At 45.3% G+C, this 20,783-nt stretch overlaps 1 protein-coding gene and 1 pseudogene across 5 annotated transcripts in view; both read right to left on the minus strand.

Annotated features, from left to right (window-relative positions):
* The window catches only part of EVC2 (EvC ciliary complex subunit 2), a 153,806-nt gene that overhangs the window by 48,959 nt on the left and 84,064 nt on the right, over nucleotides 1–20,783 (minus strand). For 4 of the 5 annotated variants that reach the window (XM_044945649.2, XM_006044374.4, XM_044945650.2 and 1 more), the window contains 4 exons: nucleotides 17,342–17,517; nucleotides 14,274–14,433; nucleotides 5,688–6,142; nucleotides 900–1,104 (listed from right to left, as the gene is read on the minus strand). In XM_044945649.2, coding sequence (XP_044801584.2) covers nucleotides 900–1,104; nucleotides 5,688–6,142; nucleotides 14,274–14,433; nucleotides 17,342–17,517 — 996 coding nt within the window. The remainder of the gene's footprint in view (nucleotides 1–899; nucleotides 1,105–5,687; nucleotides 6,143–14,273; nucleotides 14,434–17,341; nucleotides 17,518–20,783) is intronic. The other variant, XM_044945651.2, reaches the window with a different exon arrangement.
* LOC112586325 lies at nucleotides 8,365–8,464 on the minus strand (annotated as a pseudogene).

A 20,783-nucleotide genomic window follows, 5' to 3' on the forward strand; every position in this document is an offset into this window, starting at 1 on the left:
GAGGAAACAGCAGGTTCAAAGGCCTTGTAGAGGTCAGGTTCCCCGGAGGCAGAGCCAGAGACAGCAGGGACTGGGGTGAATGCTGTTTCCTGAGAGAGGAGTTCAGAGCAAGCCACAGGAGCTGTGGGAACCAGGACAGGAGGAAGAAAGGGCTAGGTAAGGTGAGGGGCTCTAGCCTTGACTGGCCCATGGGGGGCTCCGGAGTAAACCCAGCACCCAAGAGTTGCCTCTCGGTGGCACGCAACAGGTGCTCACTATAGGCATGTCAGGGCTTTCCCAGTGGCATTAGTGGTAAAGAACACACCTGCCAATGCAGAAGACTCGGGTTCGATCCCTGGGTCAGGAAGACCCCTGGAGGAAGGCATGGCAGCCCATTCCAGTATTCTTGCCTGGAGAATCCCATGGACAGAGGAGTCTGGCATGCTACAGTCCATGGGGTTGCAAAGAGTCAGACACGACTGAAATGACTTAGCTCACACAGGCATCTGTCAATCACCCTCCAAGCCCTGGAATCAGAGATGCCCTTTTCCACCTGAGCCGAAGTGAGCATCTTTCTCATGCCACTTACTTAAGCCTCCTGCGTGGGTCACTGGCTGTGGCTATGGAAGGGGCAGGAGGGAGAGTCACCTCTCAGGCCAGGTGGCTCCCACCACCAAGGGCAATCAATGCCCAGGAGAGGGGTGGACCTGTGAACCATGAGTAGTGAAGACTCATAACCGCTGGTAGACAGTGCAAAGCCAGGTACCAGGGTGTCCACTACAGAACTTAAGGCGGTTCCGGGAATGCCCGATGCTAACATGGCCAGGGCTGAGGGCGGCACTGGAGCTGGATTCTACAGCCTTAGCAGCTGGAGGAGGCCCTGCCTCTGCCAGCACGAGGCCCCAAGACGCCCATCCTACCTGCAGCTCAGGGGCGGCCACGGCCTGGTCCAGTTTGAGGAACTCTGCTTCTCGCCAAGCTGTCTGGAATTGTTGCAGCAGGACTCGGGCCCGGATTTTGGGGAGGGCCAAGCTCCTGTCCATCTGAGCGAAGCAGCCGTGAACTTCCTGCCTCATCCCAAGCAGCTCCTCTTCGGACAGGGAGAAGGCAGAAGAGCAGAGCTTCCTGGAAAAGCAAGAAGAGTGGTCTGTTCTTGCAAAAAAAAAGAAGACAGGGTGGGTTGTGCTGGGGATGGGGAAGTGGAAATTCAAAGCTCAGATTCCATTAGTCAAATCCATGTCCGGAAACGCCCGCCATCTCCTGGATCAGGCATTCATTCCACATGGGTTTCTTCAGCACCTAATGCGTGTCATGCTGGTGTGTGTGTGTGTGTGTGTGTGTGTGTGTGTGTGTGCGTGCTCAGTTGCTCAGTTGTATCTCTCTGTGACCCCCATGGACTGTAGCCCTCCAGGCTCCTCTGTCCAAGGGATTCTCCAATCAAGAATACTGGAGTGAGTTGTCATTTCTTTCTTCAGGGGATCTTCCCCACCCAGGGATTGACCCCGTGTTTCCTGCATTGGCAGACTGATTCTTTAGCACTGAGCCACCATATTGTGTTAGACATGGAATCATATCATCTGTTTGATTATTCTGGCAATGTCTGATCAGCACTGGCTGCAGAAAATACACTTTGTGGATGCTTTAAAATTTGGCAATACCTGCAGGACATTGCTGTGGGAGGCCAGGGCCAGGTCTATCAGGCCCAAATTTCCACGGAGGGGTGTGCAATTTTGGCTCAGCTAGAAAGTTCTCTCCTGGGAACAGAATAAGACTCTCAGAGCTGATGTGGGCCCCCAACCAGAAACAGTCTGAAGGCCTCAAGCCCACAGGGTTCCATGGGACCCATCAATTTTTCTGAAGCACATAAGGAAACCACAGCTGCTCCTTTGTACCTTCCTTCATGGAAATCCTTGCCCCACATATTTGCTGCTCATGTGGTCTCTAAGGTGAAAGTAACTCTGAGATGAATTTGAGTCTTTATTCTTCCCTAGGTGGTCTAGGGACTTCCCAGGTGGTGCCTAGCAGTAAAGAGTGTGCCTGCCAATGCAGGAGATGCAAGAGATGAGGGTTTGATCTCTGGGTTGGGAAGATTCCCTGGAGAAAGAAATGGCAGCCCACTCCAGTTATTCTTGTTTGGAGAATTGCATGGGCAGAGGAGCCTGGGGGGCTACAGTCTGTGAGAATACAAAGTGTTAGACACACCTGGACATGCACACATGTGCTGGGTGATCTGGTCTTGATCCTCAACTAGATAGGCACCAGGATCATACAGGAACGCGGGAGACTGTCTTTGCCCTGCAGGAGTTTAACATCCAGGCAGGAGTTTAGAAACAAGGTCTTAAAGACCTTGGTAAAATATGCATCTTGATTAATTCTCACTTCCTCAGACCAGGTTTACAGCAACTCCATCCCGCTTGAAATGAGGAAACTTATAAAAACATGTTTACAAACTATTGTGCAAAGTCATTTCTACTTAATGCCTCAGAAATAAAGGCTGAAACCTCTTAGAGTCTTAAATAAGCAAAGTATATATAAGCAGACTCACATTGTGTATACTGTTAGTTGACCCTCTTTAACCCTAGGGAAAATCATAGAGGTTTTCTGATAGAAAAGTAAGATTTCTCTTTTCCTGTTTTATCAGCGGCAGCTTTAGTAATATTCCAGCAAAATGGAACCAAATGAAGGCGAAGAAGGTGACCATCCAGTAATGAGAATGTCAAGTCCAATCCACAGACTTTAAAAAGGCAGCTCAAACAGATTGGATGGAGCAAAGAAACTTTGGTCAAATGCAGATTGAGCTGAATAATTACTGCTGAGAACAGCTTGTGCAAATAAGAAGTGGCATTTAAGGGTCTGATTTGTACGGGCTTGGAGAAGACAACATCTTTTTTGTTCAAGTCAACAAAAACTAACAAAGACTGTGAGCTAAACAAGGACAGAACCATGAAAAAAAGAGAGATGAGAAAGAAGGGAGAGGTCACTTCAGCCACACCAAGATAACCTCCCTCTCCACAACACCTGTGGCCTCTCCTTGCTGGGCAGAGGGTCAGTCCCCAGGGAAGAGCACTTAAGGAGGAGACACTGCATCACAGAGTCCGGGAGGACCCTGCTCCATGGATGTAACTGCCACCAAGGAAGGACGGGCGTTGCAGAACAACGCTCTGCTATCTGGTGTCCCTGAAAGGGTTCAAGGAGAGCCCAGGCTTTGATGCAAGTGGAGAAGACCACAGATGTCAAGCAAGCAGCATGGGGTTCAAGAGAGGAGGTGGACAGACAGACTGAGCAAATATACTGGGAGGGACTCCTTCCCCTACCTGCCCCCCCATCCCCAATACCCCCTCTATGATCCTATGTCAATAATTGTGTATATGCTCAGTTGCTAAGTTGTGTCCAAGTCTTTGTGACCCCTATTGACTCTAGCCCACCAGGCTTCTCTGTCCATGGAATTCTCCAGGCAAGAATACTGGAGTGGGTTGCCATTTCCTCCTCAAATAGAGGATCTTCCTGATCCAGGGATTGAACCCATGTATCCTGTGTCTCCTGCACTGCCAAGTGGATTCTTTACCACTAAGCCACCTGGGATGTCCTATGTCAATATAACCATTTCTAATCAAAAGAGCTGTAGATTCAGAATTGAAATTGCGGCTAAGATCCAAGTTAAACTGTGGAATGGTCACACTGAGGAAAGAATGGTCAGAGGGCTTTGGTTTTGTTTATTCACTTGAATAGGGTTTTCTGGGTTGCTTTGTTCAAAGAGAAAGCAACTTGATGGAATATTGATTCGTGAGTCCATTGGTTTAAGGAAGTAGCACTAAGTCATAGCCAAATGCCCACAACTATGCCCTTATACGTAAACAGTTTCTATTACTCTAAATAAGTAGACTAAAATAAAAAATAAATAAATAAGTAGACTAGGGAGGTGGGGGTTATTGTTTCCCTCCACTGTGCTGCTGTTGGTGGGGTTTTTTATTTTGTTTCTTTGTGCAGTGAGACTGGTCTCCCCATTTCACACCCAGACAAGGACCCACCAAACTGCTCACCACCCAGTCCTGCCTCCTCTCAGCACAGCACCAGTGGGTAGGGTCCCCTCATCTCTGGCTCCCAGTACCAGCTCAGAGGCTAGCACCCAAAATGTACCTCCTTCCTATCGTGGTAAAGATCCTGATCCTTCACATGATCACCTGGTAAATTGCTCCTGCTTTGCTCATCACAATCATCTACCTGTGTGTCTGTTCTCCTCCTGATAATCTGAGTTCTTCCTGCACAGGAATGATGGCAGTGATGATAGCAGGTGCCTCTTACCATCCACTTATTTCTGATCAAAGGTTGTGTTAAAAGACTGACATACTCGCTCACGCAACCCCTCGTCAATGCTGGGAGTTGGCATTTTGCTAGATGGTGATCTAATGGTCTAATCTAGAATCACTTCCTTGTCCCTTGTCAGCTCAGCTTTTGTTTACAGGGGTTATCCTCCAACAATGTTGGAGATATAAACACCCCTAGTAGCCCAAGGGAGGGAATCCTGAGTGGTCTAAGGCAGGACTTGGCAATCTGTGGCTTATGGACCAAATCTGGCCCACTGTTTGTTTTTGTCAATAAAGTTCTATTGGAACAGAGTGATGTTCATTTACGGGTTGTCTGTAGCTGCTTTCATGCTGCGGCCAGAGTTGAATAGCTGCTACAGAAACCATGTAGCCCTCGAAGCCTAAAGAAAAAGTGCTGCCCTCTAGTCTAAGACAATCATGGCCTTTCCAGCCTCCTAGCAGGTGAACAGTTTGGCATGGACTTATGATGTAGTCCTGCCCAATAGGATAGGGAAGATCAATGCTGCCGATGTTAGAAAGAGATGATGTGTGTGCTGCCTGGAGCTGCAGCAGCCATCATGAAACCATGAAGGGATGAGCCCAAGGACCAAGGCAGCACGTTGAGTATAGCAGAGCAGAAAGGTGTTGAGGGCTGAATCCTTGAGGGTATCACTGAGTCATGGAATCAGAACTAGAAAATTTACCTCCCGACTTCTTATAAAATGCTTTCTTCACTTTCTAACAACCCAGTAGCATCATGTGCTACTCAAAACACCATAAATGACTGAGCATTGTCATCCCATTCCACAGACAAGAAAGATGAGGCTCAGAGAGGTTAAGTAACTTATCTACACTCAGACAACTGGTGGTGGTGCTGGGATTTAAACCCAGATTTTTGTTACACTGCCCACATTTCATTCCTTTCTGTTGCCCCATGCAGGTGGTGTTTGAGGCTCCTCCAGTTTCCAATCTGATGTACCACCCCCAAACAGCTGCCAAAGCTTTGCTGGCATCTATCACATAACCGAAGGCCCCCTTTATTTTAGTTTAATTCAGTTGCTGTCATGTCCGACTCTTTGTGACCCTATGGACTGCAGCATGCCAGGCCTCTGTGTCCTGGAGTTTACTCAAATTCATGTCCATTAAGTCAGTGATGCCATCCAACCATCTCATCCTCTGTTGTCCCCTTCTCCTCCTGCCTTCAATCTTTCCCAGCATCAGGGTCTTTTCAAATGAGTCAGTTCTTTGCATCAGGTGGCCAAAGCTCCGCTTTGGGCCACATCAAATCTCAGACTCAGGATCAGGTGTCATGTGTCTGGCTATGCCCATAACCAGCAGGTGGAATCCCTCCCCCACCAATAGGAACAGAGGAGGAGAGGGCAACACACAGGGATTAAGACTCACGTGAAGATCAAGTGCTCCCAGTGTCTCAGCTCCGCCTGCTCCTCCGTGGAGGCCTCCAGCGCATCGTCCTTCAGTCTCTGCCTCACGCTCTGGACGCCCTCCTGGCCCCGGTCCCTCTCCTCGCCCTCCAGCCTCTCAGCCCGGGCTGCCAGGTCCCTGCTGTGCTCCTCCAGGATCTGCTGCAGGAAGAGCCAAGGCACCCCACGCTTGAGTAGCTCCTGGGTCATCCCTGAGTTCTGCAGGCGTCGCAGCTCCTCCGTGGCTTTCTCGGACAGCGAGAGGGTCAGGGCCCTGAGCTCGTCCAGGGCAGCCTGGTCCAGGCGCTCCTGCAGCTCCTCCAGGGCGGCGCTGTGCTCAGCCATCAGGCCCCGCCACTGGCCCAGGTACTGGCCGGCATCCTCAGCAGCCCCGGAGGCTTCAGCAATGGACAGCTGCTCCCTCCGCTGTTCCTTGTGCTGCCAGCAATTCCAGAGCGGACAATTAGCAGGGGGCGGGGCTTGGCAGGTACAGCCCTCAAGAAAACACTTTGGGGAATAGTTGCAGGAGGCGCAGAACATCAACAGCTCTTTCCCCAACTATCACACGTTTGGCAAATTATTCTTTAAAAAAAGGAACTGATGTTCTTAAAGACCGATGGAGAGAGCCAAAGTATGACAGCAGCAGAGGAAAAAGGAACTACCGAATGGTTACTTTGAATGAATGCTTTGCTCTTCTAAAACCAACTAAGTTGAGAGTGTAACACTGACATATATACACCACCATGTGTAAAACAGATAGCTAGTGGGAACCTGCTGTGTAGCACAGGAAGCCCAGCCTGGCCCTCGAGCATGACCTAGAGAGGCAGGCTGGGGTGTGGGGAAGGAGGCATATATATATATATATATATATATATGGCTTATATATATATATATGGTATGTATGTATATATATATAAAAGGTATGCATGTATATATATAAGGTATGTATGTATATATATATAAGGTATGTATGTGTATATATATATAAGCTATGTATGTGTGTGTGTTTATATATATAAGGTGTATATATATATATATATACACACACACACACACATTTATGGCTGAATCACTTTGTTGTACAGCAAAAACCAACACAAGTTTGTAAAGCAATTATCATCAATTAAAAATTAAAAAATTATTGTAAATACTAGACGAAATAAAAGGAAAACCAACCAAATTTTTCTGCAAATAGGCCAACAGGAGAGAAATACTTCAAGAGTGTGTTCAGAGTTGGAAGGACTATTGATTTCTCCCCACAGTCAAGCCTTAAACGACAAGAGAGGACGTTTCTATTAAGATTCTTTTTTTTTTTTCCCTTGTCTCAGTTATTTTTTCTTCGGTTATGTTTGTGTTTTTCTCAATCAAAACAATTCTTTGACCTCTGGGATTAGCACCAGGAGCTGTGGAGAGGTGACTTCACTAAAGTTCTCAAGATTTCCTTATGAGTACATTAACTTTGGTAAAGGCAGTGTGTGTGCACATGTGCATGAAGTCGCTTCAGTTCAGTTCAGTTCAGTCGCTCAGTCGTGTCCGACTCTTTGCGACCCCATGAAGTAGCTTCAGTCATGTCCAACTCTTTGTGACCCTATAGACCGTAGCCTGCCAGGCTCCTCTGTCCATGGGATTCTGCAGGCAAGTATACTGGAGGGGGTTGCCATTTCTTCCTCCAGGGGAATCTTCCCGAACCAGGGATCAAGCCCAGGTCTCTTACGTCTCCTGCACTGGCAGGTGGGTTCTTTACCACTGCACCACCTGGGAAGCCCAAAACCAGTATAGCCGGCTTAAATTTATATTAATAGGAGTGATTGTATGCTTTAGAAATGTGGTAGATTAAATATACCAGTAATTCTCATTGTATGTGGTATTCAGTATTAATGGCTAATTTTTCTTTTTTTTTTAATTAATTAATTAATTTGTATATATTTTTTTACTTTACAATATTGTATTGGTTTTGCCATACATCAACATGAATCTGCCACGGGTGTACACGTGTTCCCCATCCTGAACCCCCCTCCCACATCCCTCCCCATACCATCCCTCTGGGTCATCCCAGTGCACCAGCCCCAAGCTTCCTGTATCCTGCATCAAACCTGGACTGGCAATTCATTTCTTATATGATATTATACATGTTTTAATGCCATTCTTCCAAATCATCAACCCCTCCCTCTCCCACAGAGTCCAAAAGACTGTTCTATACATCTGTGTCTGTTTTGCTGTCTCGCATACAGGGCTGTCGTTACCATCTTTCTAAATTCCATATATATGCATTAGTATACTGTATTGGTGTTTTTCTTTCTGGCTTACTTCACTCTGTATAATAGGCTCCAGTTTCATCCACCTCATTAGAACTGATTCAAATGTATTCTTTTTAATGGCTGAGTAATACTCCATTGTGTATATGTACCACAGCTTTCTTATCCATTCATCTGCTGATGGACATCTAGGTTGCTTCCATGTCCTGGCTATTATAAACAGTGCTGTGATGAACATTGGGGTACACGTGTCTCTTTCAATTCTGGTTTCCTCAGTGTGTATGCCCAGCAGTGGGATTGTTGGGTCATATGGCAGTTCTATTTCCAGTTTTTTAAGGAATCTCCACACTGTTCTCCATAGTGCTGTGTTAGTTTCTGCTGTACAACAATGTGAATCAGCTATAAAAAAATATGGAATGAATTTGCATGTCATCCTTATGCAGGGGCCATGCTAATCTTCTCTGTATCATTCCAATTTTAGTGTATGTGCTGCCAAAGCAAGCACAAGACTCTGTCTTCTTAACACATCCTCCCCAAAGTAGAAGAGCATGTAACTTGATTGAACTTTAGTAAAATGTGATCATCTTTTATGTATTTCAAAGAAGGATCCAGGTCATCTTTTTCCCACCTTCTTCACTCACAGTATTTTTTCTTTCTTGCTCTCACCTCCTGGACTAGACAAAATCTGCCTCTGTCTATGTTAATCACAATATTCCAAAGGCAAGGGGTGGCAAATTTGATAATTCAAAGGCAAGATTTATGGTGAGGATCCAGGCAAAGGAAAAAGCTTAATTTGCTTCACCCAGCTGAACTTAAGCATTGTCTCTTTTGTTTGAGGTTTCATGGCTTTTAAGTAAGTTAATAAAGCTGATAAGTGTTCCCCCACAAAAAAGAAAATTACTCTTAAGAAAATAACTGAAAATGTAGTGAAAACTTCATTTGTTTGACTTTTGTTGAACACGTATTTATTGAGTAGGTAAAGCTCAAGAGGCAGACCACCTGGGTTCCAATCCTGGCTCTTCCACTTACAAGCTGACTTACCCCAAACGCAGGTCTAGCCCTTTCTGTGTGTCCAGTGTCTAAACTATAAAAAGAGGATAATAATAGGATCTACCTCATAGAGTAGCTGTGAGGAGTCAATGAAATGCTTAAGACATGTGTCAACTACAAATTGGCACTTACCAAGAACATTGCCAACTGAACAACAAAGGCATTTGCCACCTGCCTCCACGGAGACTGAAGCCCATGCTGCTATGGCTGGTAACCTTCAACACCCCTGAGGGAGTTCAGCGTGAGTGAGACACTCTGTGCTCCAGGAACCCTGGTGGGACAGGACTCTAGATAGTTGGACGTTTTTAGAAACAGATTTCAAGATCTCAACCCTTGCATCTCCTCGTATCTAGAGAAGCACTAAATCCCTTCATGGTGACATCAGATCCTCATGACTACCAAAAAACCTTTTGTAAAATGAGTGCTTAATGGTACTGAACTCCCCCTTCACTACTAAAATCTTATATATTGACCTTCCCCCACGGCTGCTTTGGAGCAGTCTCTCAGAGATATCAGAGATGCTGCCTCTTGGGCTGCAGTCCTCGTTTCGCTCCAGATAAAATGTGTAGGTAGCTCTTAGAGAAGGGCTTGGTGCAGAGTTGGCCTCAATGAATGTCTGCTATTATTATTACCACATCTCAGGCACGTAGGAACTGAAAATCAAGATATTCTAAGAGAAAAAACCCTGAGCTCCATGAGAGACAATTTAAATAAGGAGGTCACAGAGGCTTTTTAAAGAAGAAGATCTATATGGATAAACAACAAGGTCCTTCTGTAGAGCATGGGGAACTATATACAATATCCTGTGATAAACTATAATGGAAAAGAAAAAAAAAAAGACTAACCACCATCAAATGTAATTATATTTGCTATAATTATGCTACTATGAATTTAAAAAATGTTAAAAAATAAAGGAGCCCCAAGAGAGATCTGAGAGGTGAGGTCATACCTCAGTCTAGTGAAGACGGGGGAAAGGATATTTCTGGACGAAATAACAGAAGGTGTAAAAGGCCCTGTGATGGGAAAAAAGCTGACATGCACAGAGATGTCAATCACAGTGTTATTTATAATAGTGTACCCATGGGGCTTCCCTGTGGCTCAGCTGGTAAAGATTCCCCCTTCAGTGAGGGAGACCTGGGTTCAATCCCTGGGTTGGGAAAATCCCCTGGAGAAGGGAAAGGCCACCCACTCCAGTATTCTGGCCTGGAGAATTCCATGGACTGTATATATAGTCCACAGGGTTGCACACCCAGCTTCTCATTGTAAGGAAGAAATAAAAAGCAAAGCCTATAATAGTGTACCCAGCAGATAGTCTGGGTTCTATTTTGCACAAACATATCTTCTGTTCATGGGTTCAGGTGACCTGAGAGTGTCATTTCCTTCCTTCTATAAATACTGGTTAAGAACCTGCAATGTGTCCTCAGTGCTGGGGATACAACACAAACCTTTGCCTTTGCAGAGTGGCATTCCCACCCTGTGGCACTCACAAGATTTAGCAAAAGCAACTGTAAGAAATTGTGTTCATGGAAAATCACTGGAATCTCTGCAGTTCATCCATCCTTGCAGATCCTAACCTTGAACCAGGCCAGACCATCAGAGAAATATGGCTATAAGCCCCATTGCTTTGATCCTTGAGCCAATGGAGATGGATGAGGCAATGTTGAAGTTGGGGTGGAGTTCAATGGCTGAAATAAGAATCACAGCTTCCTGTTGGGCTCAACATTTGGTAATAAAAGTAGAGTTTCTATCAGTCAATTTAAGTTATCCTGCTTCCCCTTCCTTCCTGAATGGTACCACCTACGTCATCCTGACAGCCACCTATGTCATCCTGATATCTCATATCTCCTGAATCTGTCCTTGTTCCCATGCTCAGGACATGGTCTCATCACTTCTGATCTGGTCAAGTGCGAGAGCCTCCCATAGGTCTGTACCTTAGGGCTCCTTCAATTCTATCTGACAGGCTGCTCAACTGAGCTTCCTAAATTCCAAATCTGATCTTCCTTCTGAAACCAAGCAGGACTCTGTGGTGATCCTGGGCACTGAAACCTTTCAGTTTCTAATCAGGGAACGGAGGGGACTGGAGACAAGGGAGGAGCAGTCAAGAAACAATAGTGCAGCCATGGGGCAGGGTCCTGGTTCTGCCTCAAGGGATACATATAACAATATCTATGGTCTCTTCTGCAGAACTGAAACTCCCATCTAATAGAAGATGTTCAGTTCAGTCGCTCAGTTGTGTCCGACTCTTTGTGACCCCATGGACTGCAGCATGCCAGGCTTCCCTGTCCATCACCAACTCCCGGAGCTTACTCAACTCATGTCCATCAAGTCCGTGATGCCATCCAACCATCTCATCTTCTGTTGTCCCCTTCTCCTCCTGCCTTCAATCGTTCCTGGCATCAGGGTCTTTTCCAAGGAGTCAGTTCTTCGTATCAGGTGGCCAAAGTATTGGAGTTTCAGCTTCAACATCAGTCCTTCCATTGAATATTCAGGACTGATTTCTTTTAGGATTGACTAGTTGGATCTCCTTGCAATCCAAGGGACTCTCAAGAGTCCTCTCCAACACCACAGTTCTAAAGCATGAATTCTTCAGTGCTCAGCTTTCTTTATAGTCCAATTCTCATATCCATACACGACTACTGGAAAAACCATAGCTTTGACTAGATGGACCTTTGTTGGCAAAGTAATATCTCTGCTTTTGAATATGCTATCTAGGTTGGTCATAACTTTCCTTCCAAGGAGTAAGCGTCTTTTAATTTCATGGTTGCAGTCACCATCTGCAGTGATTTTGGAGCCCAAGAAAATAAAGTCTGTCACTGTTTCCATTGTTTCCCCATCTATTTGCCATGAAATGATGGGACCGGATGCCATGATCTTAGTTTTCTGAATGTTGAGTTTTAGGCCAACTTTTTCACTCTCCTCTTTCACTTTCATCAAGAGGCTCTTTAGTTCCTCTTCACTCTCTCCCCTAATGGTGGTGTCATCTGCATATCTGAGGTTACTGATATTTCTCCCAGCAATCTTGAATCCAGCTTGTGCTTCATCCAGCCTGGCATTTTGCATGATGTACTCTGCATATAAGTTAAATAAGCAGGGTGACAATATACAGCCTTGACATACTCCTTTCCCGATTTGGAACCAGTCTGTTGTTCCATGTCTGGTTCGAACTGTTGCTTCTTGACCTGCATACAGATTTCCCAGGAGGCAGGTAAGGTGGTCTGGTATTCCCATCTCTTAAAGAATTTTCCACAGTTTGTTATGATCTACACAGTCAAAGGCTTTGGCATAATCAATAAAGCAGAAGTAGATGTTTTTCTGGAACTCTCTTGCTTTTTCTATGACCCAACAGATGTTGGCAATTTGATCTCTGGTTCCTCTGCCTTTTCTAAATCCAGCTTTAACATCTGGAAATTCACAGCTCATGTACTGTTGAAGCGTGGCTTGGAGAATTTTGAGCATTACTTTTCTAGAATGTGAGATTAGTGTAATTGTGCAGTATTTTGAACATTCTTTGGCATTGCCCTTCTTTGGGGTTGGAACAGAAAGTGACCTTTTCCAGTCCTGTCACCACTGCTGAGTTTACCAATTTACTGGCATATTGAGTGCAGCCCTTTAACAGCATCATGGAAGGTGTTAGCATTCTTCATTTCAGAGAAGGTGCCAGCTTGATAACCTGCTCATCAAGAGACCACCTGAGGCCAGATTAAAGAAGTGCAGGCCCTTCACACACCCTGATCCTTATCAGCAGTACCGCCCTTAAGGTATAGCTATAAAACTCTCCAAATCCTCCCAGGTGGGGACACAGTTTTTCAGAGCAAGGGCCTGCTCTGTCCTCCTTTGCCTGAGAAAGCAATAAAGCTTTGCTTTTCTACTTCACCTAAAACTCTGTCTCTGAGATTTGATTCGGCACTGGTGCACAGAGATTGAGTTTTTGGCATCACTTCTCCTGAAAACTTCAGTGTTCAGGGACACGTCAGTGTTCCCTCGTCCTTGGATGAAAGTCAGCTGTCACCCCAGCACACTGCCCTCGTTGAAGAGGTGTTGCTTCCTGGGCGTGCCTCCTCCAGCCCCTGCCCTCTCAATCCTCATGTTCTTGGAGCTCCACGCACAGCAGGGCACCCTTGCCTGAATCCTTCACGTTTGAACAAGATGCCTGCCCACCACCTGTAAGGTCCCTCCTGTCTTGCACACATCAGATGCTCCCTGTCCCCAGGACTCAGGTTCAGCTGCACCTGCTCTGTGCAGCCTTCCCCAGGTGACGGTGACTTCTGCGCTACCAGAGCATGAAGACAGCACAGGGTGCACTTCTGTGTTTGCTGTGTTTGCCCCCTCTCCAGGTGGGCAAACAACTGAGCAGGTTAGCGTCAAGGGCAAGGCTGAGAGTCTACGTCACACAGTCCTGGACTCAATCCCACAACTGCCAATCACTAAACATGTGACCTTGACCTCATTACTTAATGCTGTAATCTGAATGCTTGTGTTCCCCCAACATGCAGATGTTGAAATCTAACACGTGTTCTGAGGATGTAGGTGAGGAAGCTTTGGAAAGGAGCTTAGGGCATGAGGATGGAGCCCCCTGAATGAAATTAGTGTCCTTGCAAAAGCAGCCCCACCCCCACCCACAGAGCTCCCTCCCCACCTTCCACCCTTCTGACTTCTTCCACCAGCAAGGAGTCTATCATCTGCAACCTGAAGAGGGTGTCCATCAGAACCTGACCTTGCTGGAACCCTGATCTTGGACTTCCAGCCTCCAGAACTGTGACATATCAATTTTTGTTCTTTATAAGCCACCTAGTCTACAGTATTTTCTGTAGTAGCTCAAATAGATCACAACACTTAAGCCCTCTCAGGTTCAATGTCTTCGTCAGAAAAAAGACAGAAAATAGTAGTGTCTACCTCACAGGTTAATAAAACAATTAAATAAGATACATAATACACTTAGCACAATGCTAAGTAAACACTCCATAAACACTATAGTAGCCACCAGTCATTATTCACTGGAACCAGCACTGCTAGGCTCTTGTCCTGGCAGACATTACTAATCGACCACAACCCTCAGCTTTGCTGAGCTGGACGGGACCCACCGAAGCCTTATCACAGCATTCCAAAGAGTCACTACCAATCAACTGCAGATGGTGCATCAGGATGCCTGTCCAGTCACCCTTCGGATCCTAGCCTTCTGACGCCAGTGCCTGGCACTGAACCTGGCACTTGGTAGGTGTTCACAATGATTATGCAAAAAATAAATGTCAGAATTCCTTATATACCTTTTGCAGCATCTCTCGTCTTCTCTTAATTATTAGTTTTTGGTGGAGTTTTTTCTTTTCCTGCTTCAAGTCATTGTCCAACTTCTGTTTTATAGAAAAAACTTCTGTTTGAGCCCGCTCCAAGAGTACTTGCATCTGATCTTCATCCAAGTAGCCTGCTCTAGATGAAAAAGACGCAGAGTTAGTTGATGCACTGTCCAAACTCACCTGCAGCTTGAACATGCTGGGGATGACTGTTTATCTCCATATTAGTTTGGTTTGAATCTGAGAAATGTCCACCATCAGAACGGGCAGCTAAGACATTACTAAAATGCAGGAAGGGAAAGATCATCTTTTTTAGAGGCATGTAGAGGATGCTCAACATCACAAGAGATATCACCTGTTAGGGAAGAAATTAGGGAAGAGTTTTTGGAGAACATAACATTCAAGAGGACCACAGTGGAACAAATAGACTCTTCCAGGAGGAAATGATGGACTAGGACTGCCTGGTGACATGAATGGCACAAGAAAAGTCCAAGAGGTAAATTAGGAAAAGCTCAGTGTGAGGGTTAATTCTGTGTATCAGATAGACTGGCCAGGGTGCCCACATTAAAGATCATGCTTGAGTGTCTTTGTGAGGGTGTTTTCTTGTGAGATTAGCATTCGAATGGGTAGGCTCAATAAAGCAGGTTGATTCTCCCCAATGTGGGTGGGCATCACCTAGTCCACCAAGGGCCTGAATAGAATAAAAAGTGGAGGAATAAGAAATCCCCCCTTTTTTCCTGCCTTGCTGTTGAACTGGGACATCTCATCTCATCTCCTTCTCTAAGACTGGGATTCCGCCAGTTCTCAGGCCTTTGGCTGAATTACATCACTGGCTTTCCTGTGCCTCCAGCTTACAGATGGAGACCCTGGGACTTCTCAGCCTCCAAGTCATGTGAGCCAATTCCTCAAACATATCTTACTGGATCTGTTTTTCCAGATGCTGTCAATATTACCACTACTGTTCCCAGTCTGTTGCATCCCTGGTTGAGGCCCCTGCTTGGCACACAGTAAATTCTCCATGGAAGCTTCCTGAATGAACAGTAGATACACATTTCAAAAATATGTCTGTGCCTATTAAAATAGTATTTAAAAATCAGAGGTAATATACTTCCCTGGAAACTGCTCCCAACAGTACAACCAGCTGTCTGGTGCTTCCGCTCATGGCAAAGAGCTGCTTCTTTCACTAGAGTGAAAATGAATCAGGAATGTCAAGTCAACTGCAGTGACAAATTTATTAGCATCTTTAGGTGGGAAGTGTTCATATAATTTGCACTTTACAGAATCCTCATTAAAGAGGACAAAGTGAAAGAAAGAAAGTGAAGTTGCTCAGTTGTGTCCGACTCTTTGTGATCCCATGGACTGTTGTCTACCAGGCTTCTCTGTCCATGGGATTTTCCAAGCAAGAGTACTGGAGTGGGTTGTCATTTCCTTCTCCAGGGGATCTTCCTGACCCAAGGATCGAACCCAGGTCTCCTGCATTGCAGGCAGATGCTTTATCCTCTGAGCCACCAGGGAAGCCCAAAGAGGGCAAGGGAGCTGCAAAGTCCTAATACAATTAGCTAGATAGTAGAACCAATCATAAAACCATGGTTGTCCTAAGAAAACCAACCTTATCATCATGGCCCTATTCATTTTAGAGCTTGTAACCTACAAAGAATAAATTTCATTGTTGACAATCATGAGTCTCAAAGACTAGCTTAGAAAAAATGTTGTCAAGGGGCTAGAACCTACAGTGATTAACACCATTTACCTGGCCTCATGGTACCCCAATGTTGCTGAGAAAAAGTACCCAGAATCCAAGATAAGCATCTGTGCATATATACTTAATTCCAAAGGTCAAGACATGGAAGCAACCCAAATGTCCATTGACAGATGAATGGATAAAGAAGATGTGGTATATACATACATATATACAATGGAATATCACTCACCCATAAACAGAAGGAAATAATACAGATAATGCCATTTGCAGAAACAAGGATGCAGCTAGAGATTAGCATAGTAAGTGAAGTAAGTCAGAGAAAGACGAATACCATATGACGATGCTTACATGTGGACTCTTAAAAAAAAGATGCAAATGGACTTATTTACAAAAAGAAAAAGCCTCACAGATATAGAAAATAAAATTATGATTACCAAAGTGGGGAGGAGAGGAGGGATAAATTAAGAAGTTAGGATAAACATATACATACCACTATATATAAAATAAATAACCAACAAGGACCTACTGTATAACACAGGGAACTATATTCAATATGTTGTAATAACTTATAAAAAAGATTCTGAAAAAGAATATATATACACACGCACATCCACTCATTTATATGTATAACTGAATCCGTGTGCTGTACACCTAAAACTAACTCAACACTGTACATCAACTATAATTCAGTTAAAAAAACCCAAAACCCAAAAAACAAAGGTGAATGCAAGAGCCAGCAGTGTGCTAGAACTCAAGGAGAAGCAGGCTGTCCTTACCACACAGTTCCTCTAAGCCTAACCACTGATGCCTCAGTGAAATGCTGGGGATCTGCTTTAAAATGACTCAGGGTCAGGATGAACAGCTACACCAAGACTGGCCACAAGTTGGTACCTACTGAAGTTGATGATGGGAACATGTTGGCTCATTGTAAAGTCGTCTCGACTACTGACTATATTTAAAAAATTCTATCATGCAAAGGATTCTTCTAACTAGAGAGCTCCTAAGAAACAAGTCAAGTAGCCAGTGCATTCAATGAATGAACAGAAGTAGATGGTCTCTAGGGCTTCCCAGGAGGTGTTAGTGGCTAGGAACCCATCTGCCAATGCAGGAGATTAAGAGATGTGGGTTTCATCCCTAGGTTGGGAAGACCCCCTGGAGGAGGGCATGGCATACCACTCCAGTACTTTTGCCTGGAGAATCCTATGGACAGAGGAGCCTGGCAGTCGCAAAGGGTCAGATACAACTGAAGCGACTTAGCAGCAGCAGCAGCAGATGGTCTCTACAAGGAATGTTGGAGGAAGGCTGTTTATCTGCATTATCTGGGGTGGTTCAGGAGTCTTACCTCTCGTGTTTCTGGATGAGGAGGGTCAGCTGAGCAGACGCAGTGCTCAGCAGGCCTTGCACACGGGTCTCTGACGACTGGATATTCTGGACCAGGTACTCTCTGTGGCCGAATCTTTTACTGAGATGATATCTCTTACTAGCCTGGAAAAAGTCCATTAACTCTTCGACACTCTCCTGTTTAAAAAAAAAATTGAGAAAACATGCCTAATTAAAATTTAGAGAAAATTCTTTCTAGTCATTTAAAATATTACATTTCCTTTCTGAAGAAAATACACAGGAATAGAAGCCCCGAGATGAATACCTTAAATGTCCCAGCCCTGAACAAAGGCTTAGAAAAAAGTACATACTAATAGGAAAGGGAAACTGCTGTATAGCTCAGGGAGCTCAACTTGGTGTTCTGTGATGACCTAGAGGGGTGGGGAGGAGGCTCAAGAGGGAGGGGAATATATATATATATATATATACACACACACACACACTTATAGCTGATTCATATTGCTGTAATAGCAGAAACTAATACAACATTGTAAAGTAACTATCCTCCAATTAAAAATAAATTTAAAACAGAAATTTTTTTTTAAAAAAAGGGCTTTGAAAAGTGCATTCAAGACCCAGATGGTAAAGTCTTATCAAAACAATTCTGCTGCCTTAGGAATGGAATGTACATTTTACTCAGGTATCCTTCAGCCACATGCAGTCATACCTCTCAAGTTCCCCAAACACACCTCTGAAGTTCACCAAACACAGCATCACGTCAGATGCTGAAGTTCTGGGATAAATCGCCACTGGCTCTGACCCAAGCACCCCCACATTCAGCGAGGACATGAGATGAGTCTGGTCACAGAGTAGCAAGAAGTTCTTAGAATTTACAAAACACATATAAACCCAAGCAAGCACATGAGAGTAATAATAGCCTAGCACACACTGGGTGCTTCTTCTGGGCCTGGCACTGGACCCAGAGTGTTTCTCATCTTTTCTAACTTAATCCAGGGAGAGGATCCTATTATTCCCATTTCACAGATCAGGAAACTGAGTCCACATCACACAGCTGGGAAACGACTGAGCAGGGCTTTGAACCTCAGCCATCTAATTCCAGGGCCTGTGCTCTAGCTCTGTAGTGGTGTCTCACAAATCCAACTTCAACCAGTAGCACAGTAATTAGACAAGCCATAATGAAACCAGCAGAAATGAGACCTGCAGTAATTAAAACATCAGCCTTAGTGTATTATCCCACTGACTGGCTCTGCTGTCTCTTCTCCACCTGGTGAAATACTGTCCACGCAATGGGTTACTTGGAGGTTCAATGTCTTCTTCAAAAAGAAACATATGAGGCCCTGGACAGTCCCCTTTCCATACAAAAGCTATAATCTTCCCAAGTCCAACACCTGAGGATTTGCACTCTCCAGACAGTGAAGAGTGGAATGGTCAGTGGGATGTGTCCAAAGGCCAGCTTCTCCCTAAGAGTTCCTGGCAGCAGGTCAACACAACAGGAACACTGAGATGATACTTCCATCCTCCACGGAGCTGGATCCCATGAGTCGGCTGCTCTGAGCCCCGATGTCGGGCAGCTCAGAGTCGGGGTGCTCAGATACCAACATGTCTGTGCCGTGGCTCTATCACCACAGCTGTTACTTTTCGGTCCCCCGTCTTACGAACAATAACACATGTACTTTCCGACATGGAGAGTCAGACACAGCTCATCATGAGGAGTAAGTAAACGGGCAGCAAAGTCTGTTCATCCCTAAGGGATGCTCCAGGGTCTGAATACCTACCCGGGAGTTTATTTACTCTCCTAAACTTTTAGTGGGAAAAAACCAAGAGGAAAAAAGGAGAGGCTGGCTAGTTCTCTTCATGCTCAGATGTCCAGTACCTTCAGAGAGGGGTCCTCTCTTCCCAGAAGGCTCACGAGGGCCACCTGGTCTCCTCCCGGGATGGCTCTGCTCTGTCACAACCCTTACTCACAGGGCCTGAGTCAGGACCAGAACTCCGGTGTGTTACTGCACACCAGTGATTTCATTCTGCATATACAGGGCTTCCCTGGTGGCTCAGACAGTAAAGAATCTGCCTACAGTGCGGGAGACCTGGCTTCCATCCCTGGGTTGGGAAGATCCCCCTGGAGGAGGGCATGACAACCCACTCCAGTATTCTTGCCTGACGAATCTCCATGGACAGAGAGCCTGGCGGGCTGCAGTCCATGGGGTCACAAAGAGTTGGACACGACTGAGCGACTAAGCACACACATACAGGTGCAGGTTAAAGACCTTAGGCAGGCCTCATAAAACTACTGACAATCTCATATAAACTATCAGTTCAGTTCAGCCGCTCAGTCGTGTCCGACTCTGCGACCCCATGAATCGCAGCACACCAGGCCTCCCTGTCCATCACCATCTCCCAGAGTTCACTCAGACTCATGTCCATCGAGTCAGTGATGCCATCCAGCCATCTCATCCTCTGCTGTCCCCTTCTCCTCCTGCCCCCAGTCCCTCCCAGCATCAGAGTCTTTTCCAATGAGTCAACTCTTCGCATGAGGTGGCCAAAGTACTGGAGGTTCAGCTTTAGCATCATTCCTTCCAAAGAAATCCCAGGGCTGATCTCCTTTAGAATGGACAGGTTGGATCTCCTTGCAGTCCAAGGGACTCTCAAGAGTCTTCTCCAACACCACAATTCAAAAGCATCAATTCTTCGGTGCTCAGCTTTCTTCACAGTCCAACTCTCACATCCATACATGACCACAGGAAAAACCATAGCCTTGACTAGACAGACCTTTGTAGGCAATGTAATGTCTCTGCTTTTCAATATGATATCTAGGTTGGTCATAACTTTCCTTCCAAGGAGTAAGCGTCTTTTAATTTCATGGCTGCAATCACCATCTATAGTGATTTTGGAACCCCAAAAAATAAAGTCTGACACTGTTTCCACTGTTTCCCCATCTATTTGCCATGAAGTGATGGGACTGGATGCCACAATCTTAGTTTTCTGAATGTTGAGCTTTAAGCCAACTTTTTCACTCTCCTCTTTCACTTTCATCAAGAGGCTTTTTAGTTCCTCTCCACTTTCTGCCATAAGGGTGATGTCATCTGCATATCTGAGGTTATTGATATTTCTCCCGGCAATCTTGATTCCAGCTTGTGCTTCTTCCAGCCCAGCGTTTCTCATGATGTACTCTGCATAGAAGTTAAATAAGCAGGGTGACAGTATACAGCCTTGACGTACTCCTTTTCCTATTTGGAACCTGTCTGTTGTTCCATGTCCAGTTCTAACTGTTGCTTCCTGACCTGCATATAGGTTTCTCAAGAGGCAGGTCAGGTGGTCTGGTAGGTTTGGCCAAAAAATTTGTTTGGCTTAAAATGTTACAAAAAACCTAAATGTACTTTTTGGCCAATCCAGTATTTGCACAGTCATCTAGGAATTCATTCTTTCTGGATTAATGACACTCAAGC

Source organism: Bubalus bubalis, chromosome 7, assembly GCF_019923935.1.
Source record: "Bubalus bubalis isolate 160015118507 breed Murrah chromosome 7, NDDB_SH_1, whole genome shotgun sequence".
In the NCBI taxonomy this organism is placed as follows: domain Eukaryota; kingdom Metazoa; phylum Chordata; class Mammalia; order Artiodactyla; family Bovidae; genus Bubalus; species Bubalus bubalis.